Source organism: Strigops habroptila, chromosome 4 (assembly GCF_004027225.2).
Source record: "Strigops habroptila isolate Jane chromosome 4, bStrHab1.2.pri, whole genome shotgun sequence".
In the NCBI taxonomy this organism is placed as follows: domain Eukaryota; kingdom Metazoa; phylum Chordata; class Aves; order Psittaciformes; family Psittacidae; genus Strigops; species Strigops habroptila.
Genome location: NC_046358.1, coordinates 30306304 through 30327862, shown reverse-complemented (window position 1 = coordinate 30327862; position 21559 = coordinate 30306304). Strand labels below are relative to the sequence as shown.

At 38.9% G+C, this 21559-nt stretch overlaps 1 protein-coding gene across 2 annotated transcripts in view; it reads left to right on the top strand.

Annotated features, from left to right (window-relative positions):
- Window positions 1-3408: 3408 nt before the first annotated feature.
- SPATA7 (spermatogenesis associated 7) overlaps window positions 3409-21559 on the top strand; it is a 39640-nt gene continuing 21489 nt past the window's right edge. Inside the window, exons 1-4 of one of the 2 annotated variants that reach the window (XM_030481843.1) lie at window positions 3409-3548; window positions 13964-14044; window positions 14698-14790; window positions 16208-16255. In XM_030481843.1, coding sequence (XP_030337703.1) covers window positions 14754-14790; window positions 16208-16255 — 85 coding nt within the window. In that variant the 5' untranslated portion in view covers window positions 3409-3548; window positions 13964-14044; window positions 14698-14753. Of the gene's footprint in view, window positions 3549-3617; window positions 3871-13963; window positions 14045-14697; window positions 14791-16207; window positions 16256-21559 lie in introns of those variants that run through there. The other variant, XM_030481841.1, reaches the window with a different exon arrangement.

The window sequence follows — 21559 nt, the reverse complement described above, 5'->3', positions numbered from 1 at the left end:
CGGAGCTGCTGCAGGGAGAGGCTGCAGTGCCGGCCTGGGGCTGCAGGAGGTGCCTAGGCCTTTTTCCTGGGGCAGGGACAGGAGCAGAGCTGCCTGCAAAAGCTGTGCCCAGGCGGAGGACCTCCTGCAGGAGGTGGCCCAGCTGCAGGAGGCGGTGAGGAAGCTGCATAACATCAGTGAGTCTGAGGAGTTAGATTGCTGGTTCCATGCACAGTCTGCAGCAGACCCACAGCCCAACAGCCAAAAGCTCCCGCACCAGCACACACAGGAGGGAAGAGCAGCCAATAATGCAGAATAGAAGCCTGCAACAGGAAGGACCTGCAGGAGGAAGAGACTTCCCTGAAGCCTGACGTGCCCTTGCAGAACCGCTCCACGGATCTGCAGACTGAAGAGGAAAGACCCATCACATCAGGAGACGATGAAGCTTAGTAGAGCAGCCTGATCTGCTCCCTGTGCAACAACCACCACACTAAGAAAAGGCAACGGGTCATAGTAGTAGGCGACTCTCTTCTGAGAGGTATGGAGGCACTCGCTTACTGACCTGATGTGCTCTCTAGAGAGGTGTGCTGCTTACTGGGGGCTCGTAACAGAGATGTCACCAAGAGATTACCAAGCCTGGGACAGTCCACTGGCTATTATCCACTGCTGTTGGAGGACTGGAGCACCTCTTCTATGAAAACAGGCTGAGAGCTGGGCTTGTTCAGCCTGGATGAAAGACTCCAGGGACACCCTACAGTACCTAAAGGGAGCTACAAGAAAGCTGATGGGGGACTTTTTACAAAGGCATGTAATGACAGGACAAGGGGGAATGGCTTTAAACTGAAAGAGGGTAGATTTAGATTAGATGTAAGTTTTGCACACTGTGAGTGTGGTGAGACACTGAACAGGTTGTCCAGAGATGTTGTGGCTGCCCCATCACTGGACGTGTTCAAGACCAGTTGGATGGGGCTTTGAGCAACCTGGTTTAATGGAAGGTGTCCCTGACCATGGCAGGGGTGTGGAACTAGATGAGCTTTGAGGTCCCTTCCAACCCTATGATTCTAATACATTCCTGCTGCTTTCATTTCCTCCTGTAAGTACATTTTAAAACCTTGTTCTGTGTAATGCATTCCAAGCAAAAATGGAAAATGCCCTGCTGAAAAAGACAGCCAACAAGATTCAGTGCTGTGTTTCCTCTTTTCAAATTGGGAAAAGGCAAATCTTACACGTTTCGTCATGTATTGCTTCTCCAACAATGGTAGGCTCTCTACAGCAATCTGTTATTTATTTCTGTACTTGTTTGGATGGATCAAAGTGCAAGACTGATTCAATTTTTGTTAAGGCTTATTTTTGTTTAGTACATATTACAGGACTTAACGTGTTAGCATAACGCTGTACATCTGGGTTACTTTTTAGTTACACTTTAGGTATGTATACTCTCACAGACCAAAGGGAGCCTAAGGCCAAAGGACCATAAGTCAGGCCAATTAGAAATACATAAAGTTTTGTTATGTGCTGCCATTGGAGGTAAAAAAATTTCAGAGCCAGGACATGTCTAAGATGCTGTGGCTGTTGACTGAGAGGGAACTAGTGGAAATCATAACATTCCCTCAGCGTTGCCTAGAAACCAGGGGAATAGTTGTGATATGTTTCTAAAAATGGTCACTTACATTTGGGTGTTTTAATTATCTACATGGTGGAAAAAAAGTATAGGAACAATAGGGAGGAGAGTATGAGAAATCCATCATTTGGGTCTGACAGAACAGCCTACTTACTGCATGTTGGGTACAGCACGCTGAGAATTCGGGAACTTGAAATTCAGAATTTAGGTAATGAAACAAAAAAGAAGTATCTAAAAAGCATACAATTCTTATTATGAGCAGCTCATTTAAAAAAAAAAAAAAAGAAACAAACAAAAAAAAACCACCAGAGAAGTGATGTCTGTAGCATGGTCTCTGCAGTCAATAGAGATTATGTAAGGATACCACTAGAGGTGAGAATCTCATACACTTATATTCCCTCTAGTATCTTCAGCTATCTGAAACGGAAATTTTTTTAGGACTGTCTCTATCTCTACATTCTACAGCTTTAATTGTCTGGATTATACCAAAGTCTAAACCAGAGACCCTGAAACACAAGAACTATGGTAACCAATTTCCTGAAGCTTTTCCCCAAATCTCTAATTTCACATGCAATCAAAAATCTAATTCAGAGTGAGAAAAAAAAAAAAACACAAACCCACAGCAAAAAAACCCCAAAACTGTTGGATTTAGGGCTTTCTGGATTTGTGGTTTTGTGTGGAGGAGTGAGGAGAACAGATATTCTCCGTGACATTTCCCTCACATCCAAGAGACATAAGAGAAAATGACAAAATGCTATCAGATTACTTTGTTTTGACAAAAAAGTGTTTGTGGCATCACAGTTGATGGTAGTTGAAATGCCATGGGAAGGCATGCTTGGTAAAAAAAGCAGTCATAAAGACAGACGGCCACCAAAGGATGGAGTACCGACGGGTTTCCAAGGCATATGTTCCTTCTCCTGACCTCTCCCAAACAAATTTAACACTAACTACATTTATAGATGATTTTACAGGAAAAAAAAATAAAATTTAGACTGCCAAAATGATCACTACAATGTGAAGCACAAGAACTAAGGCCATACCCAAACTGTACTTCGTATAGCTAATAGGAGTATCTACAATCATAAGGGAAATCAGAAGTTGACCACCAACAGCTAGGGGCTAGCAAGACATTTCAGATAACATGAAATAGTCAGCTAGTGAAAAGTTTTCTGAAGTATTTGGTAGAGTCTACACAAAGTACTGGGGTAGATAAACCACAGGTTTCATCTAGCATGAATGTTTGTGTGACATACTGGGAGCTCCGCATGAGGCAGAAATACGGAAGAAAAACTGTTTTAAAATACAACTCCCTTGATTTTGCTATGATTTTGAACTACATTCAAACTATTTTCCTGCCTTGTAAGGAAGAGTAGCAAATAACTTGAAAAACTGTATTTAGCCTATGATTAATAAAAATTTCTAGACGGTGAAGGAGAATGTCCCTCCAGCTGGGACAACACGTATCCTTTTTTGAGGTGTCTGGCTATGGAGGCGAAAGCTGTACCCCTGGCCGGGCAGCAAGAAAAAGTTTCACACAGAACGTGCACACAAAGGGATGTTAACACGTGCCTGACAAAATTTAAATACAAGCCTATAAAATCCAACACATGAATTGATCCTATTCATCAGTGGTGGCATCAAATGCTGCTTCTCAAAAGTTTACTTTTGTGATTCATTTCTAAGGCACTGTTTATTTTGAAAGGTACAGAGAATTAATTTCTTCCGTGTAAGGCACTGGGAATGCTCTAGGCTCTCGATTTGTCATTTGCTCCTCTGAAATATGAGCAATTTGCCTTAAATCACTCCCTGGCATCCATTATTCTTTGGCTCCCGGACAAGTTACAAGAAAAAGGCTTAAATAATTAGGGCACCTTTCACTGGCGGGGCAAAACGTTTGCTTGGCTGCAAAGCACCGCTTGAAGAGACTTCTTGGGGTCCAGGCCAAGAGGTGAGGGAGCACTCGCGGCGCCCTGCACCTCCTCCACGCTGCCAGAGCTGGCGCTGACGCTATGAGAGCGGGCACCCCACACGGCGCGGCCGCTGGCCGCAGGCCCCAGGCCGCCCCGCCCGCCGCCGTGGCCCTGGCAACGCCGGAGGCGGCCGAGACAGGCCGCGGCGGGCCAGGCCCAGCGCCGCGCCCCGCCCCGCCCGCCTGCGGCGGGGGACGAGCCGCCCATTGCCGGCGGACCGACCGCCGGCGTGCACCGCGACTTTGGGCCCGGTCGGGAGCATGGGGCTGAGGATGGAGAGCGGCAGCGGGCGGAGCCAAGGTGCGGGGGGCTCCGTGGCGGCTCCGTGGCTGGGCGGGGGGCGCGGGGCGCGGGTGACGCCTGGTCTACCCCGTCGCTACCGGGCGCGGGGGAGCCGGGCGGTGCCTCGCCTTTCCCCCGCGGCGTTCGGCGGCGGGCATGGTGGCGGCTCAGCCGCTGCGCGGGGAGCCGGGCACGGAGGCGCCCCGGGGCTGCGGGGACCGGTGTCGGCGCCAGGGTTCTTGCAGGCGGCGCTGAGGGGGCTCGGGGCTCGCTCCGCTCGCACTCGGCTGCCCTCAGCTGTGCCGTCCTGTTTGTCACGCGAGGGGAGCTGTGCCTCGGCCAGGCTAGGAGGCAGCGCCGGTGGAAACGGCCGAGTGCAGGCGCCTGCCCTCAGTGGGCGAGGTTTGGCAGCTGGGGCTGTGAAAGGTCACACATAAACCCCCCTGAAAGGTTATAATCCTCCTAGAAACGCGGCCTTAAACTGTCCAGGTTACAGCCATCATCACTAGTGTGCATGTGTATTTTAACATATAGAATATTATCGCTGCTACGGTGAATGTTCCAGGCTGCCACTGTCATCGCTTCCTTTTTGAGGCCTTCTGTGCTTTTTGGAGTCAGTTTATTTCTTCTCCAAAGCTGATATTTGTGGATTATAGTGGATTTTACCCTGCGTGTAGAACATTGCTGACATGGCATTTAGATGCAGATCCAAGTGTTCTGGTTTGGTGGGATTTTAAGGCAAGTGTACTTAAAGACTCAAAAGCTTTGAAGCTCTCATAAAGTGATACCTTACCGAGATTTAACCATCTGTGGGCTACTGTTGTTCTCTGTTCCTATGAATAATCTTAGGGGCATTTGTCATTCATGATAAAAACAGGCATAAGCACGCAAAAATCTTTGCATGAGCCAACTCTGATTCTTGGAAAATACCTCAAATATTTTTGGATCTGAACTGGATTACATGCATAATGTAAAACAATGGTAGGAATTACTCAGTGCTGCGCTGTAATGTCAAAATCATAGGTAGCTGCCTAGGGTCATATCCCTCGAGATGACGTTCATGCTTTCATGTTGCATCTTGGTGTCAGGTCCAGCCTTTGTTGATAGTGATGGATGTCACTCCAGTAGGTATCTAAGATCAAAGCGGAGTTTGAACATAAATTCTAATACTACACAGAAATATGAAATTCAGAGCAAAAATTGGTATCTTATGCATCCAGTTTTTATGTCCTCCCGTAAAGTGTGAAGGCAATTTTATTACAAATTTATCCTTTTTCTGACTATTTTTACTTTGATTCTCAAAATATTTTTATAGACTATCAAAAAACATGCTGATTGTCTGTTGTCCATAAAATGAGAATAAGTAGGATGCAAGATTTAAATTTCATCCAGGTTGCAGCAAGCTTTGCGTGAATGACTCCTGTTAACAAAAAAGAAAAAAATTAATTCAAAAGTAAGAAAGAATAAATGTGTGTGTCTACTTGGGAAGCAGTTGCTTGTCTGCATAGGAGGTTATCACAGAGTCAGAAGTATGTGAATGGACACGCCAGTATCTAGTTTCACAGACAAACAGGAACAGTCCTTACAGACAACAGGGATTAGCCCAGGTGAAGGTATTAATTCCTTACAATGAGCTAACCTAGAAATCTGGGTACCTGAGCAAACTTGGTAGAACAGCCATTGGACTGCTTGCAGACAGTTTATGAAAGCGGCAAAACACATAATATTTGTGGTTTCTCTATAGGACATTGTATCTACAACTGTGTATCCAGAATGTTAATACAGAAGAGGTGGGATACCCAATTTCATATCTGCAAAGTTTCTTGTTCAGACCTGGTGTCATCATTGTAAAGAAAGAAGCAAGATTTTATACTTGTTTTGTATCAGGGTTTCTCTTTTGTCTAGTCTAGAGAATATGAGCAAAAATAATTACTTTTTTTGCATATGTATGTGTATATATAGTGCACCTATATGTATATATAGGTGTCCTGGTTTCAGGTGTAACAGTTATTTTACCTTCCTAGTAGCTGGTGCAGTGCTGTGTTTTGGCTTTAGTCTGGGAACAATGCTGACAATATAGAATTTGCATGTAGGTCTTCCTGAAGTTCAAATAAGGCTGAGATTTTTTTTCCCCCCTAAAAATCTTCAAGAGTTAATCCTTTATGTTTTTCCCTAATTCCAGGTATAAACCTTCAAGGTATTTACTGTAGCAATTTCAGGAATTGGTTAATATAGTCACAGATTTATAGTATGACCTCAAATAATCTGAATACTGACATTCGAAACAAATTTTTGTTTAAATCCAGTCTTCTGCATTGGGCTGTTTAATTCCCACAGCCAGTGATTGGCACATACCTGAACAGCAAGGAAATCATATACTTACTGTTAATCGATGACACACGTTTGTGTTGCTTGTACCTTAGAATGATGGGGAAGTCACTGTTATTGCTGCATAGAGGCTGGTGTTAAGTTCAGTCAGTTTGTGCAGGCTTCAAAGATTCTAACCCAAAATTTAAATACTTCTCATATTTACATTCAGCACCATCTTATTTAGACTTTTCTGGTGTTGCAGGAAATCTGTGCACTAAATCTGACTGTAGCTGGAAGGGTGTTAACACACTTCCGTGACTTCTGAATTGCTTTTTTTTTTCTTTGTATTCCTTCATTTGCCATTTGAACAAACAGTTTTTAAACTCAAGCATTAGTTTGGTAATACTAATTTGATTTTTTAGAAGCTGAAGTTGCCTTTGACCAGCAAAGAAGTTGGAAAAGAATCTATTTGTATCTTCAAAGAAGGACGGGCATTTTGAAGTTGTATTTGAAACATAATAGTACATTTTAACTTCAGTTGGGAAATGTTAATCACTGACCTTAACTTCTTACCAAATTAAAACCTTGGTTCATTGAATCCTTAAATCTATCTTTAATTTGACTGTTAGGCAAATAGTCTATTAAGTGAGTTTTAGTCACTTAACTAATCCCATCTCCATTTAGCAAATAATTTAAATTTGTAATCGGACTTAAGTCCCATTTCACTGAAGATTTCTTGCATGCTTCAAGTGAAATATGTGCTAAAATAAACAGGATTCAAATCATTAACTCTGCTAGCTATTTTGCTCCAGATTATACCCTGCAACTTTCCCTGAAGCATAGTGGATCGAGGTTTCTCTGCTCTCCACTCTGGGTGAGGCCAGCTGTGCATTAATTTTGCTAATGTATTTTCAGTTAGAGATATGAGAGGGTGGAAGTTAATAACACAAATGGGGTGTTGGTGGAGCTTCCTTGTAGCACAGATTATACTGACAAAAGAGGGGTTTTTTTTCGATATGTATAGAAGGCTCTAAATACAGTGTGTCTACAAATTTAGACATGTACATATATTTTATCTGTTGGTTGGTTTGACATTAAGTATTGAAACACCTTTAATATGGATGTTCATGGAATGACATAATGTTCAGTTTCATGTACCAGTAGACATCAAAACACATTTGTCATATAGGACGTGCTTGTGAGCTAGTGTAATAGCACCATTCCCACAGGAATTGTTACAGCACATGGTAGAGGATGCTCCTGGATTACCCTGTGCCGTCTTGCACAGGCACAACTATTCGATGGCTCAGGTTAGTAACCTTTTGAGAAAGAAGTTTCTAAACCGTGATATGAATATTATAGTTGTATAATATTCATATATGAATATATATGAATATATATATATGAATATAATATATATATATATATGAATATATATATATATTCATATATATATATATGAATATATATATATGAATATAATAATACATACGATTTAAAAGTAGCATATGGTCACTTCTGGAACACTACCCTTCACACACCCTTCTAGAAAATGGGAAACTGGTGCCATTGCTAAATCTAGAGGTGCTACCCAAGCAAATGATGATGGGACTGACTAAAGTTCATTGGTTTATGCCTGCAATTTGGATCACAAAATGTGCTGCTGACATAGCCACTGCTTTCTGCTTTTGAAGTATGAACAGAGCAATAACCTGCATCCAAAACTTCCGTAACTGGTCATGTGAAGCCTGTAGCTAGGAAAATTGTAACAAATATTTTTAAGGCTACTGTGCACTACTATTTCATTGGATTGCTTAAATTTATCAGAGGAGGGTTTGACTCTTGAAACTGAAATATAATTTTGGTTGTGTGGTTTTAATTTATGCAGAATACTATTAGAATATTAGTTGTAAAGCACTGAGAGACGTGACTCTTAGGCATTAGGGATGGGTGTAAAGAAGAGCTTTGGTGTAATCCAGCATAGTAAGTGTATAAATAGTGCCCATCTAATTAATGGCTTAGAAGATTATGGATGGTGCATATGTCAAGTAATGATACATAGTATCATTTTCATAATATTTTGCCTCTGACACAAATGATCCTGTGCAAAATTCAGATGGGATATTTGGGATGTTATTTCAAAATCAGAGTATTGTAGTTTTTTGGGGCTTTATTCATCAAGTTTTGCTTCAGAAAATTTAGAAAATAATGGCTGTATTTTTCCTCTGGTGGATCCTGCCATGTCTTAACAAATGTTAAATACTATTCTGTTAAAGCTGGCTTCACATCTAAGACTTTATACTCTCAGAACTGATAGTAGTTTTGGTATCGCTGAAACCAGATACGGGTCCAAGCAGCTTCTGTTTTGCTTGCATGAACAGGAAAAAAATACAGCTGTAACTATGAAGTGCTCAGATTTGCCCCACTCTAACTTTCAAATAAAATAGAAATACTATCAGCATTCAGTAACTAGCTCAATCTAAAGCCATGTTTGAAGGTCTCTTGTCATTGTGCTGCAGAAAAGCAGTGGGAACGTGCCATGTTTTAACATGTTTTCCTAAAGAATGAGTCTGTGGGTGAGTCACTGTTCTCTGCTGGCCTTCTCCCCTTTCCAGTTCTGCATCTGTTAGCCAACTTCACCCATTTGTGACTAAGAAGTAGGTGTCTTAGTGGTACAAATGTCAGTGGCTGGGTAGGAGAAAACTCAATGAATTTATACACATTCTTTTAGAGAAAGTCATTCTGTTCTGTGTTCGTTCCCAGATATGCAACTAGAGGATAAGAACTAGTCAGCCAAGGATAAGCAACCAGAGAAGCTTAAACTAGATGACCAATTATAACACCTATAGCACCTCACCAGCCACTGCTGAGCAAGTAGGGGATGTTGAGGATGACAGCAGGTAAGGAAAAGGCAGCAAACTGGGGAAATTGAAAGAAGTTTAGGGGGTATGGTAGGAAGATGTAAGCCACATTGGTAGGAAAGCAGGCCTTGGGAGTAGTACTACTAATGGAGCATCCTGTTACTCTTTTTTTTGAAGTGTATAATTCTGATAATATAAGAGAAAAATAGTCAAAAATAGAAAAATGAGTTTCTTATTTAAACAAATTAACTTTAAATCCAGGATGGATTTTTGTAACCAGGTTAATCTCTTAATGTACTTTGAGATAGCAGCGTTTACTCTCTGTATTTCTGTGTTGAATTTGTATGCACAACCATTTCTGTAGCATAAAGAGTTAATGGTTACTTTGATTTAAAACTTATCATAGTAGCAAAAAGAGAGGAACTTATATTTCAGGTCTTAATTTCATTCCTTTAAATATGCCTTTTCAGAGTGTTAAATTACATATTTGAAGGAGGTTCCATCACTACTCCTAAGTCATTTAGGATTTCACAGAGATTGTTTAAACCACTTCAGTTTGTTCCTCAGCATGTGTACAGCATTAGTGCTGTAGAGTACTGTTAGTGTGTCCAGTTACAAGAGTGAACTTGTGGGTTGAGTGTCCTTATTAGCATCAGGAAGGTGAAATCCCCACATCTCGTGCAAATGATGCAGTTCTGGTGCATTAGAGACAGAGGTGCTTCCTGTATTTCCAACTGAGAGGAGGTCACTGAGCAGCCAGGAATGCAAGAGTCCTGGAGCCACCAAAAAAACTTCGCACTAAAGGGTTGATGCCTTGGTGGGGTGATGGACATATTCCTCTGGAACAGCTAGGGAGACCTGAGGTTTGGATCCACCCGGGGCTGAGGGTTGTATGAACCGAAGCTAAGGTTTAGGAGCTGCTCTTTGGAAAATACGGTGTTCATACATCTCTACACAGTTAAGTGGATGTTTTGTGGTTTGTAGTGCCGGACTTACATGCCTATATCCAATATCCTAATTAAGGTCTCTGTGTTTTTTTGTGGATTATCTTTTAAGTAACAAGTCTTTGTGGGTAAGGATAGCCTGATCAATTAATTTCCAGTATTTTTTGTTTACTATGTCTGAAGTGCAGGTTTGTTACAGAAATAGTAAGTCTAATACTTGTGTTTAAAACCCTTCCTATGAGAAGATTGTAATGAAAGACTGGGCTTCTTTCCAGTACATATTTATGTTTCAAATCTGAAATGGTTTTGTAGAAAAATAATAAATAATAAATCCTGCATAGCCACTAACAACCAGGAAACAAAGTAACAATAGAAACCACAAATTTCCATCATTTTTAAGACTGTAAAATTAGAAATAACCATAGGATGCATTTTAAATGAAAATGAAAAAATAATTTAAATGAAATATCTTAAAAATCTCTTTGGAACAATATAATTATCACTTACCTTAGATACCAGATGGAAAGAATTATTGAGAAAGGGTTTGGTTGTGCAGTGTCACACACTTGCAGGGGAAGCTTGCAACAAGCAAATAGCAGTATTAATAACGAACTAGAAGATACAATTAATTTTTAGAAATACTTAATTTGCTTGCTCAATGTACCTTAGATCTGTCACAGAGTGTGAGAATCGTGATTTTATATTCAGTGTGGACAGTCCACTTACATCTATGAAGAAATCTGTGTTTAGATCACATACTTAAATAGATAGTATATCAAAGGTAGGAGTCCATTATACATCTCAGTTTCTGAGGTTTAAATCTCAGAGAATGATTACTTTTAAGAAATGAAATTCTCTTGAAGAGTTTCCAATCTGGTTCTGGAAAGATATTTACATAAACCTTCAATTTGTAACTGGAAGTTTTATTCTAAGAAATAGAAAGTGTGCATTTTAATCAGGAAACCTGAGCATTGCAAAAGCTGCTATAGTACTGGGATCAGTTCTGCTAAGTCCAGTTCAGACAAGTGTTCCTATTTATTACTTAAAAACCATCAAAATCAGTAGAAAATTTTTCACCGAAAAAATTCTCACTTGCATTCATGGTTTTGGAAAAAGAGGCGAAGTAACCAAAATGCACACTGCTTTCACTGTGCTCAAAGTCCTAAATGAATACAGCTTCCATCACTGGATCACTCCCTCCACCCCCAGCCTGATAGAGATTAATTGTAAAGGACAAAACCAGTAGACAGTAGTCTTTTCCGACGGCGTTTATCCGTGTGCCATCTGCTGGTGATGCAAAGTGAGTGACCATTTCGAAATCGTCTGGTTTTCCTATAGTGCTGAACAGATGCGTCTCCAGCAGGAGACGGTAAAAGCAACAGGTTTCTGAGCATCTCTGATCATCTTTAACTCAGGGCAAAGTAATTTAGATTACCTGAAGAGAATCAACTGCAGTTATAACAATGTCTCTGCTTTTTTAAGATGCCCACGCTTACCTTTCTATGCTTCTGTCACCTAAAAAGGAGATGCAGGGGGCGTTGTAAGCATTTATCTAACAGTGTTGTATGTGTCTCCTTCTGGAATTATAACCTAGCTCTGAAATATAGAAAATACCGGAATATTTAGACGTGACTGAAACCCTTCTGATTCTCAGGTGTCTGCTATAATCTCGATTTCTGGCATATATGTGAGGGGGTTCATTTATCAGCTGAAATTTTATAATCTAACATTCAAGTCCTCACAGAGATTTGCATTCTTTAAACACATAGTAACGTCAGGAATTCATGGGTTTAAGGGTGGGTATCCAGCTAGACTGCGAATACCACTTGTATGTAATAGTGTATGGTAGAGAAAGATAATACTTAAACAAGAAAGAAAGCCTTTATTGGCAAAGGTTTGCAGTCGTTATGGAGACAGTCATTCTAAATCTAATATATTTCTGCTGTATGTTTGGAAATTTAATATTTTTTAAAATAATTTAGCGTTGTTTGTTCCTATATCTGTTTAAATCACAAAGAGAAATTAGGAAGAATTGTACCACAAGGAGAATTTAAAACGAGCCATTTGAAATTGATACAGATGAGCAGGAATGTTGTCATTTGGCTTTAAAGAAAACAGTATAAAGATAAAACAATTGCAGGATAGGGTTGAAATAATATGAAGTAGCAGTTTCTTCCTTTTATTTTTTATTTTTTATGTTTTCTTCCCCCTTTCCTACTGCTGGTCTGGCAACTTCATAGAAAAGAGTAGTGGGAGCACTATTTTTGGAGATACTGCCTCTAATACTGTAAAGCCTCAGAAGCCCATACAGTATAAAGGCCACATACTAATTAAAAATTGCCCTGGTATTTGTCGTGCTTTGTAAGAGCAGGGATTGAGTTTATTGGTCCAGATTTAGCGTCATTTCACAACAGGGTCCCAAGAAGATACTCTCCAAATTTCCACATATGCTAATGACTTTCATTTTACTTACTTTGTTAAGGTGCTTTTTGACACTTCCCAAACTATTCCTAGTCACTTGAAATTTAGTACAATATGTCTTTTTATATATGTAAGGCCTTTGGGGAAATTATATTAAAACATTGTTAAAGGAATTATTTGTTTTGCTGCAATCTACTAATAGTCAGACACCATGTTAACCGTCTTGTGCAACATGCTGTTGCACTTAAAATAGAGCAATAGTACTCCAGCAGTCTTTATAAAACAGTTGGAAATGGAAAAAAAGCCCCTGGGAAACCCAGGTGCTGGGCATGCAAGAGGTAAGAAGCCATGGTTAAGGGGCTTTTAACATGTGTAGCATGGCTTTCAGCATAGCTTCTGCAACCCCCAGTGAATTTGTAATTATGTCTGCCTTTGTCAACCCAACTGAAGGCCACGTAGAAGAGATGCCCGCTCATCCTGGTTAGTCCCGTATGCTGCTTTATCTGGTGATGGGTGGAAAGCAGGAGGTGGCCAGTAAGTGTACAGCAGTGGAGTTACTGCCCCATGGCTCTTAGTGCCTCGAAGTGCTATGGAAACACGTGGCAGTTGCGGACACTTGAACTGACAGATGAGAAGTGAGGTGGGAATGGGAAAACCATATGGGCCTTGATAGTAATCACAAATTTGTAGAAATTGATTGTATGGTTTTAGAATTGCTGTTAAGTAAGTATGGTATATTTTTGTTTGTTAAAGAAACCTTGTTTGGTTTTCTTTGCATTTTAGGTATGTTGGGTTCCTTAAATGAATGTTTTGTATACACTAGTATTTGTAGTAATAGTGTATCTCCTGCTCAAATTTGTTCTAAATGTGTTGCAGCTACTTAATTAGTTCAGGTGCAGGTGTTTAAATCGTAGGTTGTGTAACAGACAGTGGCTGTGAGTTGGCAGTGCAGTGTTGTTTCTGAGGAGGAGATGCAAAGCTTTTAATTCACATTCTTTCATTTTTCATAATAACTTCTTAAGTTTTGTCAGCATCTGCACTTGCCTGTATAGTTCCCAGTCTATAAAACTGCCCCAAGATCGAATAGCTAAACAGATTTTTTAAATTGTGTATTCTCATTGATAGGATGATTTTTCACGAGCATAATTCACTTTCTGCAATCTGTTAAACTTTCATTTTAGTATAATACTTACCACACTCGTTGTCTACATACAGAATATTTTTCACATTAGTCATTTGACATAATGATAAAATTTGATCAATAGAACTTTAAAACAAATTGGAGGATAGCGTAGGTACAAAACTGTGGCCATGTCTCTGTGCAGTTCAACGACCAATGTAACTCCCTGAACCAGTGAAAGCACTACTATTGTACCTTGATGGTTAGATTAAATTACTTAACTACACTGTTGTATTTCAGTAATAGTTTAATGTTTAAGTAAGGTTTTTTCCCTTATGAAAAAGGTCCAATACAGCCGTTCATGAGTTCTTTGGAGAAAGGCTACTTTTTTTTGTCTGTAAAAATACACGTTTTCTTTTTCTAACTTTTGTTTTTTGTTTGACACTTTTTTAAAGCAAATGAATACCCAGCTGTTATCATTCCTAGATGTGGTCCAGCAAGTCCATTTAAAGGACAATTAAGTACTAAGAGTAATGGTAAGTAACTTGTGCTTTCATCAGGTTGGTTCCTTTTATGTGAATTCATTGATTTTATGATTAAAATGTTCTTATAATTAAAACTTTTGCATTGAGCTTAATTGGTGGTATTAAATAGTACTTACATTTAGTAAGCATTACTGAAAATATGTTTGAGGAGTAACTTTTGCCTTGACTGTATTGCTAGCTACAAATAGCAAGATAAGCAAATATATAACAATGTCACATCTGTATTAGCTGGAGTATTTATATGGTTACTGCATTAAAGAACCCTTGAGGTTAAACATTTTCCTTTCTAGTAAGTAGTTTACGTGGACTAGTTACTGTGCCATACTGCCACCTTAGGCACCTTTTGCAAAAGAGCGTAGAATGGAGAAACAGGAAATTTCCATGCTGATGTTTTCATAGTCCAATTTCAGCCACTTCTGTAGCTATTTATTGAGTTAATGGATGATTGGAGGCGGGGGGGAGGGGAAGGAGACAGGATGATTTCATATGACGGCAACTGGTAAAGAAAAATGACTACAATTGAGCAAAGAATTTAAGCGCACAGTAACTTAACTTTGTGACTTTGAATTGCAGTTAATAACTGTTTAAAATGTTAGTATTCCTGTGCCTGCCTTTATAATGTTCAAATATATTTAATCTTACAGCTTTCTGCATCGACTCCTCTCAAAGTCTAACTAATCAATACCTGATCAGAGACCACATGGTGTTTCATTATAACAAAATCCTTTCAGCCAAAGGTAAAAATGTGCATGTATGAATGAACCTTCTACTCCCAGATTTAGCTCTATCTCCCAGAATGAGCTCATATTAAGAGGGAATGAATTGATCTGTAGGAAGTGTAATTTTCTTTCTGTTTCTTACTCAAAGTGATGTCTGCAAGGAGATATGGCAGCTACTTAGTAATTCTTTCGTAGTATTTGAGATTGGAAGTTTTGTAGTTTGGAAGTTTGTTACGAAAGATACTACTTAATTTTACGGCACTTTGTGCTGTATTTGCTTCATTCTGCTTTTGATGAAATAATGAATTATGAAATGATATGCTGAACTGAAAATCATGGAGATAGATAGTCACAACAGCAGACATACAGAATTTATTTTAGGAATGAAGGCAGAACATTTCCAGTTAAACTCAGACACTTACGTGTCTTTTTACTGGTTTTTAAGTTTAAAAATGTTCATTAACCTTTTTTGTAGATATTGCAGTCAGTGTTATCGATGAGTTTTAAGGCCTTTAAAAATTGCCCTGTTTTCACAAATGAGAAAATCATGTTACTACTCTGTATTCTTAACTATTAAAAATATATGGGGTGGGATTTTTTTTTTTTTCCATGTATTTTAATGTTAGAAAGTACTTGTGTTCACCAAAAGACAAATACAAAATCTGGAGCTTATTGAACTTGTACATGTTTGTATGTTTCTTAATTATGGTGAGATCCCAAACCAAAATTTTTCAGATTTAGAAGTGTGTGGTTACTCCACTATGTACTGACAATATTCTGTTGTCAGTGCTAAATTGAAAATAAACTGTATTGCAGCCAAAGTTATTTTTTTAAGGTCATATAAAGAGTATGAAATACTGTGTTTAAAAAGTTAATGTCATGCACAAAGCTAAGAAAATCTGTAAACAGTTGTTAATTTTGTTTACAGTTCATAGCCTATTTTCATTCTTCATGGCATAAACTTGTTATGGGGTTCCCAGTCCTAGCTATTAAATGATACAGCTTGGCAGGTTGTCCTGAGTATTTAAATTAAATGCCTGCTTTCAAGAGAGGTACGCTGGGGCTTTGGATTCTGGCAGAGTCCGTGCTCACAAATATACTGTTATCTCTCTACCATGTAGCATGCTTAGTGTCCTCAGATGTGCAATTAAATGCCATCTGCACAAAATTTGTAGGGAATTCATTTAAGTGATGATTCTTCCTTCAAATATATATTTATTTTAACATCCTTATCTTGAAAATTCTCTGACTGTATTACTATCAACCTAATACTTTAAATACACAGTAAATAGCATGTTTTAAAATAGAGAAGAATTGCTGTGTTCTAACTAAATTAGTCTTTGTTCTGTGTTGGTTAATGGCTACTTTTCTCTAGCCATCACAAATACTAAGTAAATTTTGACTCGCTCACATTTGGGTTTTTTCTTATTTTCAGCAGCTGTAGACTGTTCAGTGCCCAGAAGTAGGTTGTCCAGCATCAAATGTAAGTATTTGTGTTACATAAATTCTGCAAAAGCTTCTGTAAAACTAACTTAACAGAACAAAAGAGTCAGAGGAATAGAAGAGTAACAATAGAATATAACCCTTAATAAATATATATTTATATATATTATATGTTATGTATTATATATTATGTATTTATAAATATAAAGCATTCATATATCTGCTTGTTTCTTCAGCTTTTCGCATCCTGCTTCAGGTATTTGTAAGAACAGCAGTGAATGCAATGCTAGCGAGATGGACCTAGTCTGTCAGTAGTGTGCTTATGATCATGGTTAATTTTGTTTAGGATCCGTGTGCAGCTAATGGAGCACATAAAGAGAATGTCATCATTGTCTCCTTTCTTATGATAAGATGTAAGCTTGAACTTTAAAGAAGAGAGCTTACTAGTGCAAGGTCAAGAGGAATTTTGGGAATGTGGGCTCCTGGGAACTAGGACTGAAACTTCTTTCTCCGTTTCTCAGTTACAAGCTCCAGAGCCTGGATTAAACTGCAGTTACTTTTTCTGCAAATTGTCTCATTTCTTAACACGGTTTAAAAATATCACTACTGTAGCCTTACTTTATAGCTGAAGACCAATACTTTCAAATCACTGGTTTATGGAATACTAAATGAAGTGTATTAGTCAAAGGGGTAAACAGCTGTTTGTTAAAATAAAAAAGGCATATTTCTGTGATCTATCGGTCTTTTTCTCTAATGCAGTTGAGGAAAGTTCTTTTTTGTCCAATGCAATATTTAGTTACAACTGCTGAGATACTGGAGAAGAATCAGCTATTCTTTTAGAATGGAAAGATAAACCTTCTGAGGACAGAATTCTTTGTTGTTAGTCTCACATCCAGGCAAGCCAGAGTTATACACTGCTTTGTAAAATCATCAGAGTAACTAGAGCTTATGCAGGAAATCAGTCATCCTTTTAGCAAAAGACTCAATTTCATTAGAATTGTTTTGCAATACTTCCGCAGAATGGTTGGAGACTTGTTTAAACAACAAGCTGCACCAGGATTAAAGTGTGTGGGCTTGCCTTCTGCTTTCGAAAGGTGCAGCACAAGTAGCAAGAGTGTTGCAGGGATGTCTAGAGTCTGCAGATTGCAGTAGGAATTCAGGTCACCTGTTCTTCAGAGTCATCTGGAAAAAGTCTTTGTTCTCATGCTCCAGCTCAACCAAGATTTACTTTGAAACCCACATGAAAATACAGGGTTGGTCTAAGAAGAATATTGACATCTGTGTGTTTGTGTAATAAGAACCTCATGTAGCTTTTCTTTCTGCATCTGCTAGAATCTTTCTTCGGTTCCCTAATTAAGTATTCTTCCATACCTTTTCAGGTATTGGGTCTTTCTCAACGCCTATTTATTTCTGAGTCTGCTGTCTTGACAGATAAAATGCTTCAGAGCCCATAGCTTGGGTGTTTCACACCCAAATGAGTTTCCCTGAATAATGAGTTCATTCTGGGAGGCAGCAACAGTGCCTTAACCTTAACAGATAATTGTCATGACACTAGCAGGAGTACTCTGTAGTGAGGAAATTTCCATTTTAGGGAGCAAGGCTTTGTGCAATATGTTTCTCTTTCAGTTCATTTTACTCAGACCAATATCTGACTATGTAACTGTGTCCTGGTCACAGACAGAACATTAATCTCCTATACAGGGTGTGACAGAAACATTTCACCTTTGTTGCTGCTTTTGTTTTAACCGTCTGTTTGATAAAATTGGTACACTAAAGCCTCACTAAATTGCTCTTTCACATCTTTTCAAGCAGGGCTGAAAAAAGCTGCTGTTGTGTTTTATCTTATTAGAACCTGCACGCAATCACCACAGCCCTAGATTTTTCCTGTTCACAAAGGAAGGTGGGGGAAAATAAAGCCTTTGAAGCCTTTGATTACAAAAGAAAAAATCCTCAATTTACCTACTGTTATTCTAGCCTAAGACTTGGGAGTGCAGTTGTTACTTAGGTGAAATTTACTATATGCCCAGAATAGAACCAGCTCATGAAGTGAAGCTGAGCATCATAGCTCAAGGGTTGGGATCCTAGTCAGTAGCACAGGATTCGTTTGGAAGAAATGTTGGACTTATTTTTTGGTCTCCAGAGCTGAGTATCCAGTCTGGTTAGAGCTTTTTATCCTTAGATTTAGCTCAGTTCTAACATACAGTGTTTGCTTGGTGTTCTGCACTGAGTAGAATTGTGCAATTATAAAGTGACAGTGAATTTGCCATCTTCAAAAATCTGTTTAACAAAGCAATGAATAATGTTGTAATTTTTTTTTTTGCCCTAAAAGTGGCTTCTCAAGACAGCATTATGTCTCTGCCCTGGTTTTCAGGTTTCTTTTGTAAGGCGCTTCATGTTCTCTAATAAAAGTGAGAGTGCCAAGTGAAAGATAGAAAGCAAAGTAATAAAGCAAACTGATGTAAACAATATGTTTTTATTAGAATATTTCTCAATGCGGTGTTTTTACTTTGCAATGCTGAAAAATGTTCCCGACTGCATTCCATCTTAAGTTATCTACATCAAGTGCTGCAAACACTTATTTTTCTCACAGTAGAAAATTCCCTTTTTTTTTTTTTCTGCAACAGTGAGAGAAATATCTCAACATCTAACTTCACTGGAGTTCAGCACTTGCCCCAGACACAAAGCTAGAAGTTATACAGGTTGCTTGCTGGTTCTGTTTACCATTTCAGGAGAGGGTCTTTCTACCTGATAGAGATGAGGGACACTGGTTCATAGATTTCCTGTTCAGTGATTTCTCTTCAACAGCTCGGTCTGTATGCATTGTCATTTTCCCTAATGTTTCAGGAGCTCAACTTCTGTCACATACCTGCTTTCATGGAGTCACAGAAATGTTGGTTGTAAGGGACCTTCAGGGGTCCTCCCTGAGCTTCCTGTTCAAGATAAGACTTCTTCCAGCACTAGATCAGTCAAGCAAGTCTTGGAAACCTCCAGAGATGGAGATTCTGCAACCTGAATAACCTGTTCCAGTGTCGCAATAACTGCATAGCTAAAAGATTTTTTCCAGATGTCCAATTCAAAAGCTGTCAGGATAAATGCTTGAAAGCATTTATCATGGTAATTCCAGTTTTAAAAGGCAAATTTTGGATGGTGGAAAGGGGTTCAGATGCCATAGTTGAAATTGTTGCTTAGTGATAGTCAATGGCAAAAGTGTCTCAACTGCAGCAGGTCCAGGATTTTCATGTATGTATTTGTACCAGATACTTAAGATTATTCTTTCTTAATAAGAATCTTTGACAATTAATATTGATACTCAATGTGTGCATGTAACTTATTTTTTTCTGACCTGCTTTCTTCATATGTTTTATTACCTGACTGAGCTCATTTTATAAGCAGGTAAGAATTCCACACAGGCTGAAATTTGTGCAGGGTTAGCAAAGGGATAATTCCATGGGGCACATCTACTTTCATATTCTTCATTATTGGTCTCAAGCTATTTAATGTGTAAGACTACACAGGCATCCCTTGTCTAATACCTGCACTGTTCTTACAGAGTCTAGATGTTTAGAATGAAATTGATAATTATCTCAATGTATTTCATACCTAAAACTAGTAGTTGGGTGTTTTCCTGCTGTTCCATGCATTGCTCATCAAGAACTACAGATTTCTGTACTGTAATAATAGCACAACCAAGTGTTACATGTTCAGGTGTTAAGCTCAGTGCAGGGTATCATTTATAGCATCTCTGGCAATCCACTGGAGAGTAGTTTTTCTTCCTCTGTCTTTTATGAAACAGATTATGTGGAGATGACAGCCAATAGCTCAGGCAATAAGAGTATTGAAAATGCACCGAGGAATTAAAGTAAAGGAAAAGGATTTTTAGAATATTTTCGAACCAGTTTCTGTTTTCTGGCTGGAGATGGGACACACAATTTACCCAGGCACAGTTGCAGCATCGGTATGACTGAATATTGGCAGGATCTCTATAGTGTCACTGAGGTTGAGGTGTTTACAGCTTTATTTTCCCAGTAGTTCTGTGCCTGTCATTGGCTTAGTTGAAGCATATTATTACTTTTTTTCCCTTTGTATTCCTTGTCTTATTGCATCCCAATTAAGGTTTCTGTTCCCCCTCTATTTCAAAAGATATTTGGGAAGGGGGGGTAAATTTTCAGTTTCAAATGCTAAGATTTATTAATAGCGTAGAGTTACAAATCAGAATTCCTGCAGATAGTGTTAAAAAACATCCCCTGAAAATGTGCTTCATGTACTGCTAAAGTAGCAGGTGAGTATTTCCCTTTGGGGTTGTTGCCATGAATCAGTCATTAGTGTTTAAGAATTAAACATGATACTGTAGTTGGCATTCTCCCTGGCCAACTGAATGTGTTCTGTCCTTAAAGTGGATTTAGTTTCCACTGTTCTTTTCCTGGTATTTTAGCTGGCAGCAAAGTAGGCAAGCTGCCATGCCACTGGGCTAGCAGTGAGCATGTTCTTGTGTATTAGATCAGCCCTACTGACTTAAAATAGTTGTTAAAATGTGACACTTCTTGAAATGTGAAACTTCTATGTTCAGAATTAGTCCAAGCATGTTGATTGATACCAGTGGCCATTAGAAGTCTGTGGTTGTGAAATTTGTGCCAGAAAACTTGACAAAAGCCATGCCAAGTCAGACAGCTGCTGCTACACATGCCTGGTTTCTAACAGTACTAACTTTTCAACCCGTATGTTCAGAGGTTTTTCCACAGGGCATATTGATAGTACAACCTGAACCTAGTGATTAGTGTGGTTGGGAATGCAGGTCTCTTTGATACTGCGGAGGGGTGGGGGTGGTGGAGAAGAAACAAAAAAATTATTCTGAGAAGTTACCCACCAGAAATCTATTTTAGCATTATGGATCTTGAATACTTGGGGGCAGGGGGAAGGGGGAAAGGAGGGATTGAGAGATGGAAGAGACAACAATTCAGACTGATTAGTAATGCTGTTTTCCTACTTGGGGAGGAGGGGGTGTTAGGTTCAAGTGGAAATACAGAGAAATATATATTCTTGTATAATTATGTATTTAAATTTTAATTTTTTATGTAATGACATATTTTGCATTATATTTGTCTACCCTTTATGCTATGAAAAGCAAAGATCTATGAAAAGCTGTCTTACGTATTTTGTTGTTGCTGCTGTTTTACAGGAACCTTTCACAAAATCTCCCCATCTTTGATTCTTAGTTTTTCTGTCGAGTCTCTTCCTTACATATGCATTTCTGAAAATTAAAGTTATAAGCGACTGATGTAAGTTCTTAAAGTCAAACACTCAGATTGTTCTAGCATGTATGTTTTCAGAGTTCAAGTATGTCTTT